Source organism: Octodon degus, unplaced genomic scaffold (assembly GCF_000260255.1).
Source record: "Octodon degus isolate 3935 unplaced genomic scaffold, OctDeg1.0 scaffold00064, whole genome shotgun sequence".
Taxonomy (NCBI): Eukaryota; Metazoa; Chordata; class Mammalia; order Rodentia; family Octodontidae; genus Octodon; species Octodon degus.
This window is the reverse complement of record NW_004524640.1, coordinates 2,388,804-2,407,554: the sequence shown is the minus strand read 5'-3', so window position 1 is coordinate 2,407,554 and position 18,751 is coordinate 2,388,804. Positions and strand designations below refer to the sequence as shown.

Genomic DNA, 18,751 nt, shown 5'->3' with positions numbered 1-18,751 from the left:
AGCCGCGGTTCCGGGACCGACTAGAGGGCTTAGCGACCCGGGAAGGAATAAATCTCTGCCCACTTCCTCGCGCCCGGCCGCGGGTTGCTGATCACCCAGCAGTTGCCGAGGGACAAGAGTGACAGCCGAGGCGCGCGGGCCGGGGGTCGGAGGGCCGGGGTCTGCACCTCGCTCTCCGCAGCACTCGGGGGGCTGTGGTTGTATTTGTTTGTTGATTTTTATTGTCTGCCTCCGTCCCCAGGGATCAAGGGCAGGACAGGGGCGAGCGCCGCGGATCCGCGCGGGGCGAAGGAGGCAATTTGGCGGTGGGGGAGGGCGGGGGAGACCTTGATTTCCGCCAATCCCGGGGCGCCTGTCTGCGGAGTCCGGGCGCCGCGGAGGGCTGCGGCGCGCCGCGGAATTCACCGATGAGAGCAAGTTCTTTTCTTCTCCCGGAGGGGAGGGGAGCGGGGGTCCCGGCTGGCGAGGCGGGGGAGCCGGGCGCAGGTTAGCGGTCCTAGGCGCCGTGGAAATTTCCGCGGACCTGGCGCGGCGCGGAGAGCGCGTCGGGGCGGGTGGGGGTGTCTGGGGCGCAGCCGCGCAGGAGGCGGGGAGAGGCGGAGAAAGGCGGCCGAGCATCGCTCCGGAGGGGACGCGGCGGGTCAGAAGTCCGGGAGGGAGCCGCGCCAGCCCCGAACTCTCGCCGGGGCGACCGTGATGCTGCAGATCTGGCGGGAGCTCCTGGTCGCGGCCGCTGCCTTCTCTACTCCGGAGACCCCCAGCGCCCGCCTTCTGCAGGGGAAACGACCATGGCTCTAGGTCGTGACTTGCCCGCCGGTCGCTTCCCCTAGAGAGGAATCCTTGAAAAAGTTACCTTTTCCAAAATCCTTGCACTGACCTTTGGGGCCGTGGGGGCCGAAGCAGCAGTGCGTGCGCCCGTGAGCCAGGAAGAGACACAAAGGTGTGCGTGTGCATGGGGGGCCGGCCGCGCGCAGACCCTTGGCTGCCCCTGAGCCCCGCGGCGTCCTGAGGCTCCGGCCCCCGCCCCCGCCCCGGACACTGGGCTGCTATGAGCCCCTGCGGGCGCGCGCGGCGGCAGACGTCCCGCGGGGCCATGGCCGTCCTGGGGTGGAAGTTCCCGCGCACCCGGCTGCCCGTGGGGGCCAGCGCCCTCTGCGTGGTGGTCCTCTGTTGGCTGTACATCTTCCCTGTCTACCGGCTGCCCAATGAGAAGGAGATCGTACAGGGGGTGCTGCAGCAGGGCACGGCGTGGCGGAGGAATCGAACGGCCGCCCGGCTCTTCAGGTACTTGTGCCTCCCTCCACGTCCTTTGCTCTTCACGAGGGGTCAGGGTCGCGGTGAGGGCGGTCTCTTCTATATCGCGCGTGCACCGGCTTTTTTTTGTTTTTTGTCCTGTTACCCATTGTGACGTCCCCCAGCTGGAGACTGTGGTCAGGGTCCCTTCCTCATCCATCCTTTTTTTCCCCAAGAGATGTGCAGACACCTGCTCGGCGCCTGTAGAGACTGAGCTCATCTTTTCTCAAGCCGGAGTTGCAATAAACAATTTGCGGATGATCAAGGGTGGGCGGGAGGACCCAGACTAACTCAGTCCCTCGTACTTAATGAGAATTTATATCGTGGGCTCTGCAGACAGAAGCTGAAGAGAACTAGAGGCAGGCAAGAGGCGTCTTCCTGAGGTGACAGGAGCAGTTGGTAGCATAAATCATCGAAGGTTTGATGGGCAAACCTCGGGCAGTGGAGATATAAATGGACGGTCAGCCAGGTTCCCACTACTTTGTGTATTGTGCCCAACGCAGCTACCAAAAGCCTGAATGCTGCGGTTTTTATGTTGAAATCGCTGCAACTTTCTAATAGCAGGTATTTTTTCCCCTCCTATGGGCCACCAACTCTTTGCAAGGATGAATTACTTGCCCAAGGTCACTTATCTCGGCAGTATGGGTACTGTAATTTTCACCATTTAAAAATTCCTGGCCCTTTTTGTTGGCTTAAACTCGTGGATGCTTCTGGAAGGTGGGTGGTGGACTTTAGGGACTCACTTGAAATCGGAAGAAAACGACAACAAAAACCACGTTGCAGATCAAAGCTCTTGAGGATCACTCAAGGTTATAGTTTCCCTTAGTTTGGGGGAAATTTTAGTTTAAGGTTCTGAAAAGAAGTTCCTGAAGCCCGCGGTTGATAGGTAGGGTGGAGGGAGGTAGAGCTACTTTCCTTTCTTCTCGGGCTTCCTTGTACACTAGGGAAGCATCTGAACTGTCGCGACAGAAGGGTGTTCTTTACACCTTCAGTCCCGCCCGTGGCTGGAGAAGCTGCAACTGGCTTTGCTGTGGTGTGGGGTCTGACTCAGGAGGCTTTTCCTCTGCTATTTAGAAGAGCCAGCGTGTGCAGGTGAAAGCCAACGTGAAGGCTTTCATTGCTTTATTTACAAATGTTCCCCAGCATCTATCCATCTTTAAAAACTTTTGAATATATATATTTTCCCTTCCCTCTCCTCCCCAGGCCTCCAGTTGGAAAAAAGTTCACTGAGATGATATAGCTAGTGTTCCGGAAGGAAGGCAGTAGAATTTTCCTTAAAACTGGGAAAGAAGATTCTCTCTCTCTCTCTCTCTCTCTCTCTCTCTCTCTCTCTCTCTCTCTCTCATCTTTCTCTCGTATTTCTTCTTTCCTTCTTCATTTCTTTCTTTCTCCCCCTCTCTATCTCTCTTTCCTTGTTTCATAATTGTCCTGCCATTAACTTAAAAAATATTTCCAGCCCCCTAACAATCCATTAAGATTAATCATCTCTCTGGTTCACAACATTGAATCCTGGACTCAAAAGAAGGCAAAAGGTGTAGTACCAGTTTTCTGTCCCTAAGGACCGAATGCACTTTTATTTCAAGTAATATATGGAAACCAGTTAAAATCTTTTCATTGGCTTGCAATGAAAGAGTCCTTCTCTTTTTGAATGTGGATATAAACTATGAAGTACTGTTGGAAGATAGATTTGTTTTCAGAGGACGCTGTTGAGTGGAAAATGCTTCCCACTCTCGTCATCACAGACGGGTTGTTGGTGGACGCTCCCTGTGGCTCCACGCCTGCAGCAATCTTCACTGTGTCTAGCTCGGTCTTTGCAGAGCGTCTATGTGTAGAGAATGACTTCCTGAAATCTAGAAAGAGTATCTGAACATACCACTGAAGGGGCACGTCTATAAAACTATGTAAAGGCACCATTGCTTATTGAGTAAAGTATGCGCATCAGATTAGAGGGCTCAATCTGGGCACCGCCTTTGTGCAGGAGCAGGTAGATGGCATGGTATCTTTGGCAACTGACTCTGTCTTTTTGAGTTGTGGCTTCATAACCTTTATAAAAAACAAGGATGATAATATCTCCCTTGTAGGGTTGTTATAAGGTTTCCATAAATAAGAACGATAACCAACTGATATGCGTCTGGTACACTGCACCAAAATAATTGTTTTGCAATTTGTTATAGTTATAATTTTCTGTGTATGCCATAGCTTACATAAGGACATTGGGCCAGCCCAGAAGAATTTGGAGCATTTTACCTGATGGTTTTATAGAAGAAAGATTATGTGTCCATACCTGTCTCTGCATTCCCATTGCTTATGCCAATAATCAGAGACAGGAGTGTTGAAAAAGCTCGTGTTTGCTGAGGTGAAATGTTATTTTTATTACTTTTCACATTTAGTAAAATTTGTTGTTTTTTTAACTTTTTTTTTTTTTTTTTTGTGGTACCAGGGATTGAACCCAAGACACTGCGCTTGCCAGGCCATTGTTTTTTAACACCTGGATTATTAGCATACGAGTACAATTGAATATTTGTTAAGCATTAGTTTAGCCTGAAAAACTTTTATTGTGTTAAGGAGTCTCAGTATAAGCGAGTAAGCATCTGTGTCTCGCCAGTCTGAAACATTTAGTCAAGACCGACATGTATACATGTATGTACAATGTGTATTTCTGTGTAGAGATAGATGCAGCTTTATTTATAAATTATGGAATGTTGTCATCTACATGTGTACAGATATAGGCATACACATGCATACAAATATTTACAGTTAGTCATTGGAGGAGTATTTAGTGAGTGACTGTTATCTACCACATATGTGTTAAGCCCAGGAAGATAAGGGTATGTAACATAGAGACTGGTGTCTTCTGATAAAGCTTACTTCTTGCTAAGGAATGCCAGACAAAAGTCAAAAAGGAGAAAAAAAAATAATGGTGATTTTGCTGTACTTTTCAATGTCATGAAGACAAAAGAGAGTGTTCCGTTATGTTCCGAGTACCGGACTTTATTTTATGCTTTACAGTGCTGAGGATTGGACCCAAGCACTCTGCCACTGAGCTATACTCTCAGACGCTTTTTTATTTTTTTAAGATAATACAAAACAGAAAAAAATGCAAATGATACAGAATTTCACTAAACAGAATAATATGAATTTGACAGTATTTGTTGTCTTGTCTTCAAAGTAGTTGTTCAGATTTCCAGACATATGCGTGCAAAATTGCAAGAAGAAAGAAGAAAAGAGGAAAACAAAGTTGTAAGAAATTAAGAAGACATACTTAGGATGGCAATTTATTTCTAAGATCAACTCTTTCTGTGTGACTTAAAATTGACTGTTACCTTTTATCCTTTTTATAGATCCTAGAGCATGTAATTAGATATTAAACTTAAATATCTGTTGCCATGTTTAAAACAATAAAATGTAGAGAGGAATAAAAAAAAAACAAATTAAGAAGACAAAAGTCTCAAGCTCTTTAGATATTATTTTGCCATGTGTGGCTCTATTTATTTTTTTATTTTCTTCTTCTCTGAGCTCAAAACCAGAGAAGTGAGACTGAGTACTTACTTCGCAAGTAGGGAGCTTGGGCTACAAGAAAGTGACAAAGCTGCAGAGGGTTTGAGCTAACTAGAAAGTTTCTCTGACAGTCACATGTGGAGAAAGGTAGAGGAGTCAGTGGCTCCTAGCCTAGAAGCTTTCTTAACTCTTGTTGCTTTGGATCGAGGAGTCAAGTGGTACGGCAACTACAAACCAGAGCAGTGTTAGTCTTTTCCATCAGATTCTTAGCCATTTCATTTGTCCCTCTGAAATAAACCTTAGCTTTGATTTATGTACAAGGCTCTCTCTCTCTCTCTCTCTCTCTCTCTCTCTCTCTCTATATATATATATATATATATATATATATATATATATATATTATATATATAATATATATATATATATCTTGTGACCCAGAAAGGCAGCATGGCAGAGTGACATGTGTTGAGGGAGCTGTCAGCATGTGTTGGATTTATGGCTACCTGTATTCCTCTCTAGTTGGGCAGTCATTGCGGAGTTCAACTCTTGGAACTTCAATTTTCCTGTTTGTAAAACGGGATTTCTAACAATACTGCATCTCACATGTTTTTAGTGCAGACTACATGAGACATACAGAAAGTCTCTGTAGAATAATGCTGGCCACATCTCTTGTCTAATTCAGGGCCATTAAAATAAAAACACAAGGCCAGAGCTGGGGAAGTTCGCAGAACACAGCACGCAGTTCTACTGGAAGGGAAGAAATAAGATTTTACAACCGAGATGATGCTTGCTGTAAGCCAGGCTGTGGAGGTAAAAAGAATCCTTCTACATTGTTGGTGGAAATTTAAACTAGTACAACCACTGTGGAAATTAGCATGGAGAGTCCTAAAAAGCTAAAAATAGAAATTTCAGGGCCAGCCAGATAGCTCAGTGGACTAAAGCACCTGCTTAGGCAGAGCTCAGTGGCCAGGATTCCATCCCCGGATTGACATGTGGCCCCACCCGCCTGGGCATGCTGAGACAGCGATTGAGACTGGGAGTGGTGGCACACACCTGTGATCCTGGCACTTGGGAGGCTGAAAACAGGAGAATCACTATGAGTCCAGTCTATGTAGTGAGATCCTGTAGACCCTGTAAACCCTCTCCTAAATTCATTTTTTTATTTTTTAAAATTTTACATTTTATTTATTTATTTTTTAATGATTTTTTAAAAATTTATTTATTTATTTATTTATTTATTTAGTGTGTGTGTGTGTGTGTGTGTGTGCGTGTGCGCGTATGTGTGTGTGTGGCCAGCTCAGCCCACCAGGGGGCGGGGCTGGCTGGCATGTGGTCCTGGGGGATTGAACCGGAGTCCCTGCTTTGCTAAGCTTGTTCTAAGTAGGTGCTTTAGACCCCTGAGCCATCTCACCAGCCCAATTCATTTTTTTTAAAAAATAAATTTCATTGAGCACCATTATTCCCTTTTGAGGAATCTTCCTGAAAGAGTTAAGGACATAGTATTAGAGTGATACATGCACACCTGTGCCTGCAGTAACGCAACTCACAACAGCTAACTCTTGAAAATGGCCTCTTTGTCCATCACAGATGAATGGCTAAAGAAAATGTGGTGCTGATCCATAAGAGAGTACCATTCTGCCATAAACAAAGACAAACTTCAGTCATATCTAGGATGCTAGGTATACCTTGAGACCACAATGGTAAGTGAAATAACTCAGAGACATGAGTTTAAATATCAGATCATTTCTCTTATATAAGATACAAAAATGTAGGTAAAGAACAAAAGGAAAGAGCTAATAGGCAATGGGGACATAGGTCTTTTGCAAATGGGAAAGGGCTCAAGAGATGAAGGGCAGTGGGAGGGGTGGAGGGATGGAGGATGATAAAAGAATGAAGCTGTGTTGTACTCAGGGAGCAACCCCAGAGGAGGAACGTAATCGCTGTACTCTGCAAGCATGTATTAATAAAAATAAAAACAAAAAAGATGGGGTCATGTCAAGAGGTGAGGACAGAGGATATTTCAGGCAGAGATAGCAGAAACAGCGTAGGCAGAGGGGTTGGGCAGTGCCTGCATCTTTTTAGGATGGGAAGTTATCAACTCTGGTCCCAGTCTTTGCATGCATTTAAGGCAGGGTTCCAGAGAAATGGACAAACACCAGCTGTCACAGGGCACAGCTCCCGGCAGGGAAGGCACATGACTGTTACCATTGGCATTGGGGGCACAGAACCCAGGATAATACAGCAAAGTGGTTGTTTTGAAGATTTTGCTGACTTACTAATTAGTAATGAAGACCTGAAGCAGTCGTGTGGCTTTTGTGTTCCAAATTCTGAACAAGCCACCAGCCACGTGGACAGCTCTGCCTTTATGTGGCTTCTTTTCTCGACTTCTGAATCCGTGGGTCTTTAATGATTCAGACATGCGCAGTTGCCTGGATGGTGTAGATGGACCCTGGGAATAGGGGGGATGACAGGCAGGTGCAGCTGTCTCTGGGTATGAGATGGAAATTTAGTGTCTGTGACCTGGAGATCAGTAGAATTTACCCTGAAGAAATAGCTTAGGGAAAAAAATTGTGCAGTGACTTCTGCTACCTAACAAAATAATTCACATTTATATTGCAGATTTATAAATGCAGAGGAACTCAGCAATAATCACAGGAGCAAAAAGCCATTGTTCACATTTATTGGACCCATAAGACATTCCTATGTGTTTTCTTTTGTCCCAAAACAATTCCATGAAGTGGGTTTTTGTATATTCTTTGTTTTACAGATAAGGACATGGAAGTACAGAGAGATCCATGAATAAAATGATAGAGTTGTGTTTCTGACCCTGAATGTTTGAACTTAAACTTCCTACTTCTTCTCTGATAAACTTGGATAAGTGAGGCTTTATGGTATATATCTTTTATAATCTGGCTCTGATTTCAGTTCTGTTCTGCGACCCTGATAGGTTTTAGAGGCAACAGCGATGGCGGTGGTGGTGGTGGCGGTGCAGCAGAGAAGCAGAAATACGGGGAGGGAAAGCCTCTACTAACTCTAAACACACGGAGAGGACCGAGGGCAGGGAGATGGGCAGATCCTCTGACAGGGAGCCTGAGACTTTATGGATGCTTTTCTAGGGGCGGAGCTTGAGGGGCAGGTTTAGTGAAGTACAAGGAGCTGTTTGGAGGCTCCGTTGTGTGGGTGGGAAAGGTCAAAGGAAGCTGTAGCCAGGGCTGGAGTGGGGGAGAAGGAGGAGGAAGTGGTCATTGGGAAGGTAAGCTGTTGTTTTAAGGACTTCAGCCATATCAGACTACCACCATAATAATTCAGCCATTCATACGAGGGCCAGAAGCTGTCAGACCCCACCTTATATCAACTTTCTTCCTTGGTCTTCACTGCCCATGGTTTTCATTGTCCTGCAAAATGTGGGATTGCTGTGAGAATTAAAGTGTTGCAGATATGTAGACATTTCCAGCATATGGAAGGGGCTTCATTTTTGTAGCTGCCCTGACACATGACTTCCCTTGATCGCCCTCCCTCCCTTGGCTATGCTAGAAACTTCTCTTCAGTTTCTCGTCTATCCAGTAGCCACACTATTGCTGCATTTCTTTCTTTTATCCCAAATAATTACTAATGTGTGCCTACCACTATATTGTATAAGACTGTGGGGTTGTAGCAGTGGACATAATAAAATTCTTGCCTTGTTGGAATTTTTAGGCTAATGGGGGCAGACAGACAATGAAAAGATGCATATATAGCTGTCAAGTAGTGGCGGATGCACTAATCATGCTGTATTGAAAGTACCAGTTTGCCTGACTCCTCTGCTTGTTTTTAAGCACCTTTTCTCCTGCATTTCCATAGCCCACAGTGGTCCCTGCTGTTCTAGTCTGTGCTTAGTCATGCGTGAGTGAAAGTGCTAGAAAGCATGGAACCACATAGTCAATCAGATAAATCTCATACTTAATGGGGGAACTACTGTGTGTCCAGCACCCCCTGGCAGCATGGGGAATCACAGGGGGAGGTGGCGTCTTCTCTGTTTTCAAACAGTTCTTGCTCTCCAGAAGGTTCCTGCAGTCATTGCTCCTGACACCTTGGGCTGGGGAATTCCTTGAGGCAGAGGGCTGTCTTGTCAGCTGCAGAGTGTGTAGTGGCATCCCTGGCTCTGTCCACTAACTGAAACTGTTTGTCTCCAGACTCAGAGACATATTGCCTGATTGAGAACTCCTACTGTAGAGAAACAAAGCCAACCTGGTTGAGGAATTTGAAAACCCTGAAAATGTATGCAATTGAGAACTCCCTCTGCAAACTAGAAATTACAAATGCTCTGGTTGTTTAGAAAGGAGGCATTTCTGCAGGCTGAGGTAGTTGAAGACCTCTTAGAATAGGAGAGAATGAATTGTGCTTAACAGGTGGGCCCATCTTGCGAGGGTCAGGAAGGTTTGGGAGAGGGGAATGCACCTTTAGATATTGACTATAAGTGACTGTCTCCATAAACAGCTTATGTGAGACACATTTAATGTCCTACCAGCACTCCTCCCTCTATCCTTGGCAAGGGGACTCCGTGCTCTGTCTCTGTACGGAGCCTCCCCTCACCTAGCTTATCCTCTGAGCTTATGCCTTCTCAAGGAGTATGGTGTCAATGTGGTCTTTCTAGATCTGGGATTATCTACCCAAATAATCCCAGCCCACTTCATCAACCTGCCTCTCCATTTCCCTGCCTTCCTTCCTGAGCATGGCTTTTCCCTGTGGTGTGTGCTTCTTCACCAAGGGATGGCTCTTCAAGGGAGGGGAGGCTGTGGCAGGAACGTGGACATGGGGACTGGAGGGCCACTGAGCACATGCAGTGGCTTCTTCCTGTGTCCTCATGTTCTGATTGCAAGCTTTCAGGAGTCTGAGTGGTCTAAGACTCACTCTGCCATTCCAGGTTATATGCAGCATATTTGTCCAGAGAGGAGGATACGGCATATATCATCTGTTTGTTGGCTTGATTATAACTTCCTGATATTTATATTTGTCCTCATGTCTTCTGCCTTGCAAATGGGGGTGGTTAGAATGCCTTTGGTTCATATTGTAGGATCAATACTCTAGTGAAATAGTCTAGGTTTTTCTTTCTTTCATTTTTCTTTGCAGTGGGAGAGCTTATTAGTTTTCACTCGAGAGAGGAGTGTTTCATGAAACTGGTTGAATCAATTGAATTATATACATTAGTTGATAGCATATGGCCTTTTTTATTTATCTTCTGATAAGGTTGTGAATCTTGTAAATGATGCTATCAATGCAATCTCTTACAACAGACTTGATCAATTTGTAGTAAAATACAGTCCTTTTTGAGTTTTATTTTAATTTAGCTCTGTTGGGGTTTGCGTGATCAGAGGCAAGTTATATAACCTTTTTATACTTGTGTCATTTGAAAAATGAGTATATTATGCTAACCCACTTCATGGGTTTCTCATGATGATTAAGTCAGATGATTAATGTAGAAGCTGTAGCCATCCTTCCCCAGATAGATGAGAAAGCTTGCTCCTGGCTGGAGTCTTCACTTTGGGACCCCAGAGGATCAAGTTCAGAACTAGATTTGTTTATCTATCTATCTATCCATCCATCCATCCATCCATCCATCCATCCATCCATCCATCCATCCACTCATTTTACTGGGGATGGAAACCAGGACCTTTGTGTGCCCAGCCCTTTAATTTTTTTTTAGTATTTTGGAACAGAATCTGTCAATTGCTCAAGCTGGCCTTGAAATTGTGATCCTTCTTCCTTACTCTCCCAGAGGGCTAGGGCCACAGTTATGTGCCACCATGCCCAGCCCAGCTAAATCTGTCACTTATTCATGTTTATGACCTTGAACAATTTATTTAGTCTTTCTGAACCTTAATTATTGGTAGCAATAGTCACCTTGAGAGGATTAGGTGCTGAGTAGTTGCTAATTATTAATCTATACAAGGAGAAAAGCTGTGCCTTGGGACACATTCTCTGCAATTATATTGTACCTCGGGAAAGGGACTTATGAGTGTCACATGGTTGCTGACGCACCGTCTTCTTCCGTGTTGTTAATACAATGGGTGCTGTCTGTGGTTGGGGGAATTATGAGGACAATTCCAGCCTGGTCACCGGCCTGCTCCTCCATTCATTCTTCTGCGGTTCCTGAATGTTCACCATACGCCAGCGAGATGCTGGGAGTGCAGTGATGGATAGAGGACAAGGTCCCCAGTGTCGCACAGTCCCCAGCCTATCAGCTGGGCTGATAACAAATGGAATAGTGCAGTGTGCCTTGTGCTCTGGCTCGTCTGGTCCAGATACTGGTGGGAGTTTTGAAGTGATGGGTTGTTTTGCCTTTCTGCTGCGCTGTCTTCTGGCTGTGGCTCTGTGTGACAGGGAAGCAGCCAAGACCGTAAGAGCGGCGTCACTCCTGTCATTAGGTGCCAGGAGGAGGCTGAAATGAATTCAGAGTCACACGCTCTCCATTTTCTCGGTTTCAGGCAGCAGAGTTACGCAACTAGAGAGTCCCAGGTGACCGTGTGGCGGCTTTAGAACAAAGTGCTTGTTCCAGCTATGGATACAATAAGTATGCACATGATTCTCTGTCCCCAATGTCCATTTAAAATTTATAGTGTTCTTATTCATGTGATTTTGGAAACAATACACATCTACTATAGCAAAGCTTAAAAGGCAGTAGAAAGGAGATGAAATCCCTTGTAACCCATCATACCTACTCAATGTAAACAGTCTCTTGTGTGCATTTACGTGAGGGTGTGCTACTAAATTGCATTCTCTTTTAGCATTCAAAGAGATAGCACAGCATTTTTCATATATAATCAATACTTTTACATTTTGAAACTTGTGATAAAGTAGCCTTATGATTTTTATTTTGGAGAAGTCATTATTTATTGAGATTTTTTTGGTGTATGTTTACCACAATGGCACAAATTGCTTCTTAAAAAGATTATTCATGATACTGACAAATGTGTATATTAGATTCTTTTTCCTTTAAAAATCTCTTTGTACATATTTGATGAATATACGAGTATTGAAAATAATTCTATTTTTTTTCTTAATAAAAGCCTTTTAAAGAGGTCTTCCTTCCTTCCTTCCTTCCTTCCTTCCTTCCTTCCTTCCTTCCTTCCTTCCTTCCTTCCTCCTGTGTTTAACCTCCCCAGCACTGAGATTACAGGTGTGTGCCACCCTGCCTGGACCCTGTGGCTGGCTCAGTGTGCCCTGGGGTGGGGCTGGCACAGCGTGTGGTGCTGGTGATCACACCGCAGTCCCTGCAGTTGCCTAAGCTTACCTAAGCAGGCATTTCAGTGTGCTGAGCTATCTCACTGGCCCTTAAAGAGGTCATTTTCTTATACTGAGCACTTAAATGATAAAAGCGGCACCTCTCATTTGTAACAATAGTTGACATTTAACAAATAGTGCTGATATCTTGGAATATATTCTTGTGCACATTCAGTGCTCTGTGTATCTAAATAAAACAAAAGTATCATGAGTTTACACACAAAAAGTGACATTCTGGTAACAGTAACTGTAGCTCTCCCTCCCCTCTTTTTTAAGGATTTTTTTTTCTCCTCGAATGCCTTCAGGGCACTTTTGGCTGGCTGGAGTGTTGTGGGGATCGAACCACAGCAGCCTGAGGCTGACAGCTTTGTGGAAGCAGCCACTTAAAGAACTGAGCTAGGGCCAGGCCCCTCTCCCCTCTTTTTTAATGGCTTTTATGATTTTTCTATTAGACTAGATGAAAAAGTAATTCTTTGTCATTGGATATTTGTGTGGTTGCAGTTTCTTATTTTCATAAATAAGGAGAGAATGAACATTCTTTGGTGAATGTCTTAAAGATTTCTCTATTTTCTTCGTACATAAATTTTTAGTTATTGCATTATAGGTTTTTGTTGTTGTTGTTGGTGGTGGTGGTAGTGTTGTTATTGTTGTTGTTTTCCTTATCAGAAATCTTATAACTCGCTTCTTTGGCTACTCATAGAAAATGTCAGACTTTGGCTAACGGCAGACTTGGATTTTTCCCCCTTTTAAGAAGAGTGGGCAAATAGTAACTTTTCATGATAAGTGAAGACATTTCTCTGAGTGTGGTGCTCTTGGCTTGTGTCATCACCACCCTGTGCCTTCTGCTCTTTGTCCCTGTGTAAGTGGCAATTGACACTGTGTCCCTGGTATTTTCAGACAAGAGATGGAGTCTTGTTCCATGATCACAGTCTTACTAGGTGTCTCATCAGCATTTGTGGGATGCACAAGAAGCTCAGATGGTCTCAGAGGCCAGTAGACAGAGGCTTGAATAACTCTTAGGAGTTGCTTGGTTTACTGCCCTGTGCGAACACTGTGCTGTAACTATTCATGGCCAGTCTACTTGCTCGCCTCTTCATTCACTCTTTTGTTCAGCAGGTATCTGTTCAGTTGCCTTCTATAGCTCTGACTGAGTGCTACTTGCTGAGATTAGAGTACCAGGCTGGGAAGACATGGGGCTCGCTTTCATAGAACATAATTTGCACACAGTTTTGGGTTATAAAAACAGCAATATTTTTGGTCTCTCCACTCACTTTTTTTGTGGAAACAAACACAGGCACAGGTTCAACTTCACTTTCAGAACTTAGCCATGAGTGTGTGTTTGGTACAGTCCAGGGTCCCTCCTTGGTTCCACTTCTTGGGCTGGACTACATGATTTTGAGGCTGGGGTCTGTATCCAGTTTAACAGGATAGGAACTCTTGACTCTTGCTAACCTTCCCAACATGTGAAATGTTAGAGATAAAACACATTTTAAAACCTTGTTGTGACTGGCGAGGTAGCTCAGTGGACTAAGCACCTGCTTAGGCAAGCGCAAGGACCAGAGTTTGATCCCCAGCACTGCATGCTGTGCCAGCCCCGCCCTCAGGCCATGCTGAGTTGGAGACAGAGTCTGGGCATGGTGGTGCGCACTTGTAATCCCAGCACTGGGAAGGCTGAAAACAGGAGGATCACCATGAGTCCCATCTACGTAGTGAGACTCTATACCAAATACACAAATGAAAAAAAAAACTTGAAAATAATAAAACCTTGTTGTAAGATGCATGAGTCCAGGGGAGAGAATAAGCTTAGTTATGGAAAGAATCAAAGAGGCTGAGCATCAGGCTGGCTTGGAGGCACGATGGCTTGGATTGCTCACTTTGTGGACAACTGTCCTCAACTCTGCAGGCCCAGAAGACTTGGAAATGAAAAATTTAGGATAAAAACAGTAAAAAAATTAATTTTCCTCCAAAACCCTAATGCTTCTTAATAACTGCTCCAACCAGGCCATCTCAGGTGGACTTTTCGATGCCCAGTGCCAGTCACTTAGCTGGCTCTAGTGGGTCTCTCAACAACTCGGCCAGATTTTATTAACTTCTATCTGCTTGATTGTTGGGATAGCTCCATTCTGCCATTCAGTTCAGTTTTTGTTTATTTTAAAGCACACTGTCTGTGGCCCCTCACAGACAACCAACCCAGACACCCCTGCCCCCATCTCTAGAAGCTTGCCTGGGAGGTGGAGAGGGCATTTGTTCTCTGATAGAGCCCTGCCTCAGCCTCTGAGAACTGTGAATGCAGATTGGGCAGGAGGAGGTGACTGCTCCTAGCTCAGGACTGTTAGCTCCCTGGCTGACTCTGTGAGAGTCACAGCCTTGTTCACCTGGCTGCAGTAGCCTTCTTAAATAGAGCCCTGGTCAACACCACATCCACAAGGTGTGTCCTGCTGTTGCCAAACCAGAGGGCCTTCCCTGTCCACCATCTCTCAGCCTCATCATCTCTCCTTACTCTTTCTCCATTACCAAGGGACCATCCAGGCAGGAAATACTTTCTTCTCTTTATTGCAGGCTTTCTTGCTTTTGTTGTTTCATTTTTTCTAGTATTGCAGATTGAACCCTAGACACTGAGCTACATTCTCACTCCTTTTTTACTTTGGGACAGGGTTTCACCAAATTGTCCAGACTGGCTGGCTTTGAACTTGTGATCCCCATTTTTCAGCCTCCAGAGTTGCTAGGATGACAGACATATGCACTTGCAGATGCTCTTGGTGTTGATGAGTAAGTGCTGTGGCGCTGTGCCTGCTTCTCTCCTTTTGCTGGCAGGAAGGCAAACCTTTGTCTCCTCCTCCTGGGCTGCAGAACAGGAGCTGTACCTAAGAGGATGGGCCTCCCAGGGCCTCTGATTTCTCCTGTCCTTCCCCAGGGTGAGTCAGCTGGTCCCTGGCAGGCAGAACTGGCTCTGTGGCTTGGCATCTTTTAGGAAACCCGTTGAGAGATGACTGGCTGTAAAATCTGGTGGTTTTCTGAACTTTCAAAGAGATGTAGCTTAGCATATGTTGGCCTCAGTATGAAGTCTTGACTGTAATTCCCAGGAGAGAGAGAGAGAGAGAGAGAGAGAGAGAGAGAGAGAGAGAGAGAGAGAGAGACCAAGAGAGAAGAGGGGAGGAGAGGGGAGGAGAGGGGAGGAGAGGGGAGGGGAGAGGATGGAGAGAAAGAGGACAAGAAAAACCCCTCACATTTACCACCTCTTCCCCTGGGTCAGTTGTCCCCTCCTAGCACTTGGGTTGCTTTCTAGAGGATCCCTGTGGGCCTCAGAAATAGGATGTGCTCACCTGAGGCAGTTTAGTTTTTTTCTCAAACAAGAGAACAAGGTTTTCCATAAAACAAGGCATCCAGGCGCCCCAGTGCAGGTTCAAGCTTGATCACAAGTGTCTCGGACCACTTCCTCAAAACTTACAACGGATCTCTCTCCTATGGCCAGTTCCTCCACTTTCTTTTCTGATGGCCCAGAAAGCTCCAGAGGAGACCAACACAAGTGCCAAGTAGGCAGTGGAGGCCTTCTGGCCAGGTACTCTGATCTTCTTTCCTAGAGTCCTCTCTTTTCTTCAGGGAAGAGAAGAATTCTCACTCTTCAGCCAATTCCTTTTGCCCCCAGTTTTCCTTTCTTCCTAGCCAGGGCTGGTGTTGGGCTAGGGGTACTCTGTGTCTAGCTCTTACTTAAGCCATAACCACATCCTAAAATCTCACTGAAAATCCTGTTACAGAAGCAAAGACCCGATAAAGAAGCCAGAAGTTTGCTCCTCATGTATCAGATTTCAAGATTTATAACTTGTAAGCGATCCAAGAAATTCTCTTTAAACTTTTAAAATAGAGATTCAATATGGAAAATTAGGTTCAGATTTAATTAACATTTACTGAGCACCAGTGATGTGCAGCGCGGTGCAGGAGGCAGGCTTGCGTAATGCTGCAGAGTGTGACCCCAGCTCTGAAGCTCCGCTCGATCTTCAATCTTGCAGACAATAATTATGATATTTTTAGTAATATAGTTGTTATTTATTTTGTGTCTGCCATATGCTAGGTGCAGTTTTAAGCGTTTCACACAGTGCTATCATTTAACACTCACAAATACAGACTGAGATAGATATTACCCTGATTTGACTAAGAAACAAGCTGTTGTTCTTTGCGTGAAACCATTTCTTTGCATGGGTCAGTGGTGCTAGGAGCCAGCATTTAATGAATGCTTACTTCGCATCTAGCTTTCAATTAAGTATTTTATGGACATTAACATTGTCATAGTAGCCTTAGAATTAGGGTCTTTTATTGATGTAGAAATGGAAGCAACGAAGCTTAGAGACCCTGCTTAGGGTTCTGCTGTTAGCAGCCGGTCTACCCCTAGAGCTCATGAACGTCCTTATTATGGTGAATGGCTGCAGCGAGACAGGTATGTATTCAGAGCTCAAGTCAGAGCCTGATACTCCTTCATTTGGCACCACTGTCACACAAATGTGAAAGAACGTCAAATAATAACACATCAGCCTGGCTATTTTGCTGTTGTTAGTTGGGGTTGTTTGTAGCACGTCGAGGATTTGACAATAATGCAGTGAGCCAACCCTGTAGGGAAGGGAGGGCACTTCTCTCCTTTCTGTGTCTGTTGAAGATCTCTAACCCATCCCAGCAGCCTAGCTTACCCTTGTAGCTCTGGCTGTCCTAGGCTTCTTGCTCACCTGCTCTTTGTATCTGTGAGCCGGATGCCAAGAAAACACACCAACCATGGTCAGAGGACCCAGAGCCTGTTCCCTTGTAAGAAGCAGGAGAGGAGCAACCAACCTGTGGGGAGCTTTTCTGTGCTAATTAGGAAGAGAAATTCTTGCATTTGTTACCACTGTGAAAGTCCCCGGGGATGTTTCTCTTGCTTTTAGACACTGTCTCTGAAATGGGATTTATATGATTATGTTTTGAGTTATTCAGAAAGCTAGGGATATAAAGTACATTTCAAAAATAAAGTCATGCATTCTTATTGTAAGAACGAATGCTTCATGCAAGTATATTAAGCAAACATAAAAGCCTTTTCAATCTTGGTCTCCAGAGATACACAGCATTAGTGTTTATGTGCATCTTCTGAATATTTTCCTCTGAAAATTATAAGTTATTATCTAAACAGGGACACTGAAGTAAAATACTATGTTTATGCCAGGAGAATAGTTGTAATAGAGGTCTATGTTAAACAGCTGAAGGTGCATAATTCCCCCGCTGTATGGCTGTATGAATTTATTTTTCTGTATCCTCCCTCTCTGTCTGCCTCCCTACCCACCTTTCCATCCATCCATCTACCATCTATTTGTCCTGCCCTGACACCTTCTGAGGCAGCTTCCCAAGCTCCCTGCATCCAGACATTCATGCTTTGATGTCACTCTCTCCCCTCGATCATAGGTCCCAGGTGGTGACTCACTTCCAGAATAGTGTAGAGGCTGCAGAAGCGATGGCAAGTCACTTCTGATAGCAGCTTATGACAAGACCTTGGCCTCATTTTGGGTGCTACCCTCTCTGTCCTTGGGCTCACTTGGTCTGGCAAAGCCGCATACATGCCCACCTGGAGAGAGGGACTTCGTGTGTGACCATGTCCTCCCGGTAAGAAATTGGGGTTCTGGCCAATTTCAGGCCATCAGCGGTGCAAGTGAGATGTGACAGTACCATCCATGTTCTGACGGCTCCATCTGTAGTCCGTGTCTTCCCTGCAGCTGCATGAAAGAACATGACCTAGAATCTTTCAGCCAAAATACTCCTGACCTTCAGAGATGCCAAGAAAAGGTCATTTAAGCTGCTGATCTCATCCTAAGCAGTATTTTCTAGCTACCGTAGTTGTATAGCAATAAATAATCACAACTTATTTTAAGCAAAAATAAAGTCATGTTCTAGTTGGTGTTTGGATACCTTTTCTTTCTGACTCGCAGTATACTTGTCAAGAGACACCTATAGCAGCACATGTAGTAGAAAGCACTTCTCTTTCAGGCATTTTCCCCACTATTTTGCTTTTTTACTTTGTTCATGTTTATATTTAAAAGTTGTTTTCTATAAAGATGTGAAGCTCATGAAGAAATCAGTTTGATTCTTCTTCTTTTTTTTTTTTTTCCCTTTATGACTGTTGAGTTTCAGTGTCCCGATGCCTGTAGTCCAAGATAGTTTCACCTGGTACTTTTATGATTTAACTTTTTGAGATCTGTGATTCTTTGGAATATAGTGAACTGGAGATCTGATTCTTCCCACCATGTTTTAACATCATTTCTAAAACAAATTTAAAAATAAAAGATCAACACTGTTCACTGATTTGAAGGGCCACCTGTATTTGTGCTGAGTAAACTTACATTTACAGGTCTATTTTGAAAGTATGAGTTGTCTTCCATAGGTTTATCTCCCTAATTCTATTTCAAAGCCATATAGTTTCAACTGTAGTAGCTTTATAGTAAATTTTTTTTTTTTTTTTTTTTTTTGCCTGCTCAACCCACCCTGAGGGCAGGGCTGATGCAGCATGTGGTGCTGGGGATTGAACCACAGTCCCCTGCGCTTGCCTAAGCTTGCCTAAGCAGATGCTTTAGACCACTGAGCTATCTCACTGGCCCTTCACAGTAAAATTTTAATATTGGGTAGAATCAATCACTGTTCTTTTGTTACTTTTTATAAACTTTTAATTTTTATTAAAAGTTTATTATTT

The 18,751-nt window shown here is 44.6% G+C and overlaps 1 protein-coding gene across 1 annotated transcript in view; it reads left to right on the top strand.

The window, feature by feature from the left end:
• The first annotated feature begins 577 nt into the window (after window positions 1-577).
• St8sia1 (ST8 alpha-N-acetyl-neuraminide alpha-2,8-sialyltransferase 1) overlaps window positions 578-18,751 on the top strand; it is a 154,475-nt gene continuing 136,301 nt past the window's right edge. Inside the window, exon 1 of the mRNA XM_004634549.2 lies at window positions 578-1,284. Within this exon, the coding sequence (XP_004634606.1) occupies window positions 1,049-1,284 (236 nt within the window). The 5' untranslated portion in view covers window positions 578-1,048. The remainder of the gene's footprint in view (window positions 1,285-18,751) is intronic.